The sequence below is a fragment of the Toxorhynchites rutilus genome, chromosome 1, assembly GCF_029784135.1.
Source record: "Toxorhynchites rutilus septentrionalis strain SRP chromosome 1, ASM2978413v1, whole genome shotgun sequence".
In the NCBI taxonomy this organism is placed as follows: Eukaryota; Metazoa; Arthropoda; class Insecta; order Diptera; family Culicidae; genus Toxorhynchites; species Toxorhynchites rutilus.
This window is the reverse complement of record NC_073744.1, coordinates 105,604,313-105,610,672: the sequence shown is the minus strand read 5'-3', so window position 1 is coordinate 105,610,672 and position 6,360 is coordinate 105,604,313. Positions and strand designations below refer to the sequence as shown.

Sequence of the window (6,360 nt, the reverse complement as noted above, 5' to 3'; positions counted from 1 at the left end):
AGATATAACCCACTTCCTGTTTTTTGTTTTTGGTTTCCCTTTCGCCAGTCCCCTCTGGGCTGGTTTTATTGTGGCTCTTCACTGGGCTATAGGCGAATGAACTGCAAAGTTCATAGTCTCTTAAAAACAAAGAAGAAGAAGAAGAAGAGGGCTTGACGCCAAGCAGGAAAGACTCTATCTTGAAATTGATTTTCAGCATAAGAGATTGCTGCATTTGCCGGGGATGTATGCGGTGCGATACCGCAAGAGTGAGAGACAGGAGTTTCAATGGGATGTGGAGCAGGAGAGCCTATCGAAGTGTGTTAAAAGCGGTGGAAGCGTCACGCCGGGTGAACGAGGCTAATCGCGCTCGATTTGATAGAATGCTGGAGTTTTTAAACGGTTTTATTTAGCTGTGACATATTTGTATGTTTGTATGTAACATGTTTGTCTATGGGGCTGTACCACATTAATTGAAATTTGACCTCTTTCCTGTTGACCGGTTGATCTGAAATTTGGAACACACCTTTATCTCTGCAGTCATTGTAAACCTGCATATTTCATGATCTTGAAAATCCAAGATGGCGACCGCTACAAAATGGCGGATTACAATTTTTTTCAAAGCCCCATCAATATGGGTATCAAATGAAAGGGATTGACTAGTAGAACACAGTTATTTATGAAAAATGCAAATCCAAAATGGCCGCCACCACAAAATGGCGGATTACATATTTTCTCTAAACCCCATCAATATGGGTATCAAATGAAGTACTTGACTAGTAGAACACAGTTATTCATGAGGAGTGCAAAGCCCAAATATATCACGACACCAGACGGTAAATTCCTATTGCCATCAAGTATGTGTTCGTTGCCGGCTGAACAATAACCCCTGCAACACCGCACAACATTTGCACGACAAATTTTGATTATTTCGTATTTGAATGTAAACGTTTGAGTGTTTGCTGAGTGCTGAGGTTTTATTTTATCCTTTGATTTTTTTCTGTAATTTTGTACATGAAAAGTTGATTATTCTGGGATCTGTGCTCCATGATATTCGAATAATGGACACCCCTTGGTGTAGTCCTACGTCTCTCCGGTTATGTCCCCGACATTACCCACCCGTCTTTTTTTTTTGAATGAAATTTTTCTTCCTTGAAAATCAATGTTAAGTATTCATTGGAAACTAGCTGATCCGGAAAACTTCGTCCCGCCCGCGTGTGATGCACGGTTAGAATACGTGACGGAACAACGGAACAACGTCTCGTCAGAGTGTTGTCAGCCTGTCTGTGAGGGATAGTGTCACATTTACCCGAAACCCACTCACACGAATGACAGTTACCCGAAAGACATCCACCCGAATGTAACAAATACTCGAAAGCTACAGCCACACGAATGTAACATCTACCCGAATTGACACTTACCCAAATGCGACATTTACCCGAATGCAACAATTACCCGAACGTAACATTTACCCGAATGTAACATTTACCCGAATGCGACAGTTACCCTAATGCAACAATTACCCGAATGTAACATCTACCCGAAAGCGACACTTACCCAAAAGAAGGATATATTCAAATAATACACAAATTTTACTATATTTGTATTTGTATATTTAATTCTGATCAGTGTTATATAAAGATCATATGTGTCTCATACTTTCATTTCCATTCAAGAAGTATTTTTCGTGGGAAGTACAATTCGATAAATACTGGCATTGAATAAAATCCTTTTCAAAATAATGAAAAGTGAAAGAATGCAGTTTTATAACGTATTATTAAGTCCATCCATTCTTATGGATGACGCAGCCCGTTTACGAGCGTCGAACGCCATACGTTTATCTGGTGCATCACGTTTGCAACCAGGCAATCAAAATGCATGACATGCATAATTAACCGGACAAACGTAATGCACCAGGTAAACGTATGCAGTCCTCGCTAACGCTCGGTCGGACCTGACTAAAGGATCGTCTCCTATGTTTCAAACAAACCGGGCAATTGGTGGAACACAGGTTTGCTTGCGAGAGGTCGCCGCTTCCGACGGCGGGTCGGCGGCTTACTCGGATTGCGTCACCTCGGCGGCTTGGTGCCGCCAACAAAAAAAAAAATGACTTGACTAGAAAATGAATTGACTAGCGTTGACTAGCGAGGATGACTGGTGAACTAGTCCAGTCAGTGGTTATTTTAACTGACTCGACCAATGAATACAAATCTGCCTCTTCATTCAACTGACTTCAATCCACATTTCCATTTCCCCTTGACACTAATTTTGTACCCCCGTATGCAATCTTATTGTACGTCCATATAAAGAGGAACGAAAACTTGACTCCTGATGCAAAAAAGTAGTTACTCCATCAATGGACGGTTTATTTTCTACCCATCGTGAACTCAAACCAACGAACTTAGACATTTATCAAGTATGCTATAAAGGTCCACGCGTTAGTATTAGGCGTGCAAAATAGCTCAAACACAGCACGCTATTTTATACGTGTAAGTAATTTTCGTGTATGATACAAAAAAAATCTAGCTCACCTGTAGCGTTTGTCAAACCAAGGTGAACTCAAACATCGATGCATGCATAAAGATGCATGGGAAATAGAGAGAGGAACGAATTCGTTTTGGGGGAAGTCACTTCAAAATGCAATGATGACAATTTGACTGGGAAGAATGAAATGATATAGTCGAGTCGGTAGAGGGAGATAGCGACTACACGCCTGACTGACTGTTCAGTCGTTTTGGCGGAGAAACTGGGCGAAGAAACCAAAAGCCATTACTAACTGACTACGGATATAGTCAGTCGGTTAGTCAGCCGACTATCCTCAGTTGACTATGCCGTGCCCTGATGATATATCCGCGGGTGGCGAAACGGGTAAATAACTAATGTTTCTTGCCGGATATAAAAATGTGTAACTAGGTAAAATAAATTAGTTCTTGTCTAGGGCTCAAACCTCTAACATGTTTACATTTAGCACAGAACCTTAAGTCCTTAACTTATATATTATAACAGAGCATGAAATTCATTTATAAACATTTTACTTTTATAAACTCTATTCATCCACTTTGGGTTTTTTTTGTACCCGCATGCATTTTTACAGTCCGAAATGTGTGCGGACTTCAAAAGTGGTATGAATACAAAGTTTTGGCTCGATTTTCAGAGACTGCATTTGAAGATATCACTTCTTGTCTTCAGCTCACTGAACTTCTATGGATACCGTTTGGCGAAATGTTGATAACAATTTGTTGCGATAACGTCAATTGAACAATATTCAGAAATTGTTACATTCAATCACTGGTTTAGCCAATAATTTAATCAATATACTCAAATGATTACAAAGACAAGCGTAGTTCTACGTCAACCTTGCGGTTATATCTTAGGCAGACTTCTGGCGTGGTCAAGTACTACAATCGCGAATTCGCTGAAAGTGGTTAAATCGACCGAGTATGATGTGCTGAAACTTATATGTAAACGTACAAGTGTTGTTCGAATGGATCAGAGGACGCGTCACAGAGGAACTTACGATCGGAAGCTGAGATTGAAGGTATTGAAAACAATTAAGACAAACTCGTTTCGCTGATAAATTTGCCATAAAGCTCTTGATTTGACAAAAGATTTACTGCTGTGGACAGAAAACTATGGTTGTCGTCACAAACAAGACAGTGAGCTCGAAATGTATAGGGAACCTGCAGAAACGTTTCCTTCAGTTTATTAGGGCTCACAAAGATCCGATGAAGTTTGGCCAGCATTGGCAAGCTGCCACTACAGTTAAGAGAAGCTTCAGTGGTGCCGTGACAATGGGGGCGATTGCATCAATTACCTATATTCAAAAAATATTGGACAATTGTCAAGCGGAATTTAAATAAGGGTGTCAAAGTGACTCGGGATGCTGCAGACATGAAGAGAACGTGGAATGAATTTGCCGCTGAGGCTGACCCACAAAGAGTCCTAACTTTGATGGAAGGTATCTGAAGAAATGTACGGAAATTCATCAAAACTGTAACGGAATAATTTCAATATTTTTTCTGAAAAGAACAAAAATTTATCCGTATTTGGATATAAAACCATTTCTAGTTTTAACGATTCCGGAGATACAATTGGTTTAGGAATCTGGATTCTAAATGTTTCAAGCCCTAACTAAGTAACTGGTGGAGCAACAAATGCATGAAAATTCTACAACTTATCCAAAAATCAGTAGCGCTGTTTCCAATATCCGGAAAGGACTTAATCGCAGCAGCGTAAATAATTTTTTCTATGCGAGGGCGTCTGTTATTATTTTAAATCTAATAATAATATTAAAAATATGTAATTTATCATTGATAACTTTTTTATTGTTTAACATTGATAACTGACTTTATTGTTTTCAAGATTTCTTTATTATAGCATGGTGGGACGGGAAAACAAAAAGAGTAGGGTATTGCGGGCATGCGTAGCGGGAAAACAAAAAGGATAGGGTAACACGGGGTGAGTTGGACATACGGGGTGATTTGGATCACCCCTTTATCTCAAAAAGTACGGCTCAACTTGGATTTTTAATAATGTCATCTCCTTTTATTGTTGAACCGTATGTAACTAACGTAAAAAAAAACTTTGGTGAAATTCGACAGGTGGAAGGAAACGTAGCATGAACTCTACAAGCACTTTGATTGTCAAAAATTGTTAGTTTTCCGTTCATGGTTTTAAGGTTTTTCCCGCTGATTAAACAAACTTTTCGTGTATTGTGCAGTAAAGTTCTGTTCACCTACAGAAGAGGAACAATTTGATGCAGTGAAACTGTAAGTTTGATAACAATAAATGAAATTACATGCATTTTAATTTTTCCATGATGTGTGGGGTGACATGGACACATTTTTGTGGGGTGAGTTGGTCCTACAGGTTTGAGGCTTTTCTTTGGTCTGATGGATTCCACACGTCGCTGAATTACAAAAGAGGATAGGCAGACAACGTTGGAAGAAGGAGGAGCTTGAAAGAGCAACGCAGGCCATCAAGAACGGATTTTCTTTGACCAATCATCGAAAGTGTTTCAATATGATCGACCAACCAAGCAGAATTCGAGATAGCCTCAATCAAATTTTTTCTGGTCTGGAATCTGACCTGGTATCGATCCCAGAACACTGTTACTGATTGTAACATTATCCCAAAATACTTTACATAAACATAAGTATGATTTTTTCGATGAAACACACACTGGACCAAATCACCCCGCATCAAATTTTAATGTTCAAAAATCATCTCTTTTAATTTTATGATATATTTGGTAATTTGAAGCTTTATATAAAGATTAGGCATTATTGATTGAGAGAAAACAAGTGTAGATCAGTGTACTATGTGACATTTTTTATTTAGACCGTTTTGGTTTGGAAATATTAGGCGATTTGCTCAGGGGGTCGAAATTCGCTCCATTTCCCCTACTGTTGTAATGTGATGTTGGGTGTTTCAATTTTGCGAAAATCAAAGAGGAGTTATCGGTTTCATGTACGTACAGAAGCAACTACTCATGATGAATGATTTTTACTTAGGATGCGATTTAGTACAGGAAAAAAATCAGCGCCCCCGGCAAATGCCGGGTTTGCCACCCGCATACTACGCTGTTGTAGTAGACTAACTACTTTCAGGAAACAATCATAGAGTGATGGAGCCCCAGCCTCTCTCCGTCCAAACTGTTCACAACCAAAATATCGGATTATTTGTGTATTTTTCCCATAATAACTGAAGCCTCGTATCAACTATCCCGCTGTATGGTTCAACCGAACAGTTGAGAGAAAAGAATACTCTTGAGCTAAAAAGGTGATCATGTGTAATATGCAATATTTATCGAAAAGATAAAACATGTGCACGATTAAATCCGACTCTGTTACAACTGAAAGTGTTGAAGAAATTGAATCAAATAAACGAAAGGAATAAAAAAATGACTGCATGAATGTGTGTGGACGATCATGTGGGCGACTTCCTATAATCTGTACCAGGAGAAATGCATTCAGACGGCAGTGTAGACTCGTTGTGATTATTGTAAGTACACAACGCAAAGTTTTGTTTTGCTTCAGTTCTCAACCGTTTGTCGCGATCGCTGGCTCACGCGGTAGATACTGCATGCTCTCACAGCTTGCCACCTCAGTCAGTGATAATACAATATACGTAAAAGTTGTTTTGATATCGTGCTTTTTAAAGAGCTGCTGCTACAAGAGAATATTTCGCGACGTGTCGGGAAATGATAGAGCGCCGAGCCTATTTTATCTTGTCACTAAGGAATAAATAATTTTGCGCCATGGATCATCGACTGGTTAACGTTATAATTCTGGGACTTGGGTTCATGTTTTTGTTCACTGCCTTCCAAACGATGGGCAACATCGAAGTATGATTATCAATTTCTGTGCACTAAGTTTTGCG

The 6,360-nt window shown here is 39.3% G+C and overlaps 1 protein-coding gene across 1 annotated transcript in view; it reads left to right on the top strand.

Annotated features, from left to right (window-relative positions):
- Positions 1-6,005: 6,005 nt before the first annotated feature.
- The window catches only part of LOC129762452 (UNC93-like protein MFSD11), a 42,795-nt gene continuing 42,440 nt past the window's right edge, over positions 6,006-6,360 (top strand). Inside the window, exon 1 of the mRNA XM_055760708.1 lies at positions 6,006-6,325. Within this exon, the coding sequence (XP_055616683.1) occupies positions 6,239-6,325 (87 nt within the window). The 5' untranslated portion in view covers positions 6,006-6,238. The remainder of the gene's footprint in view (positions 6,326-6,360) is intronic.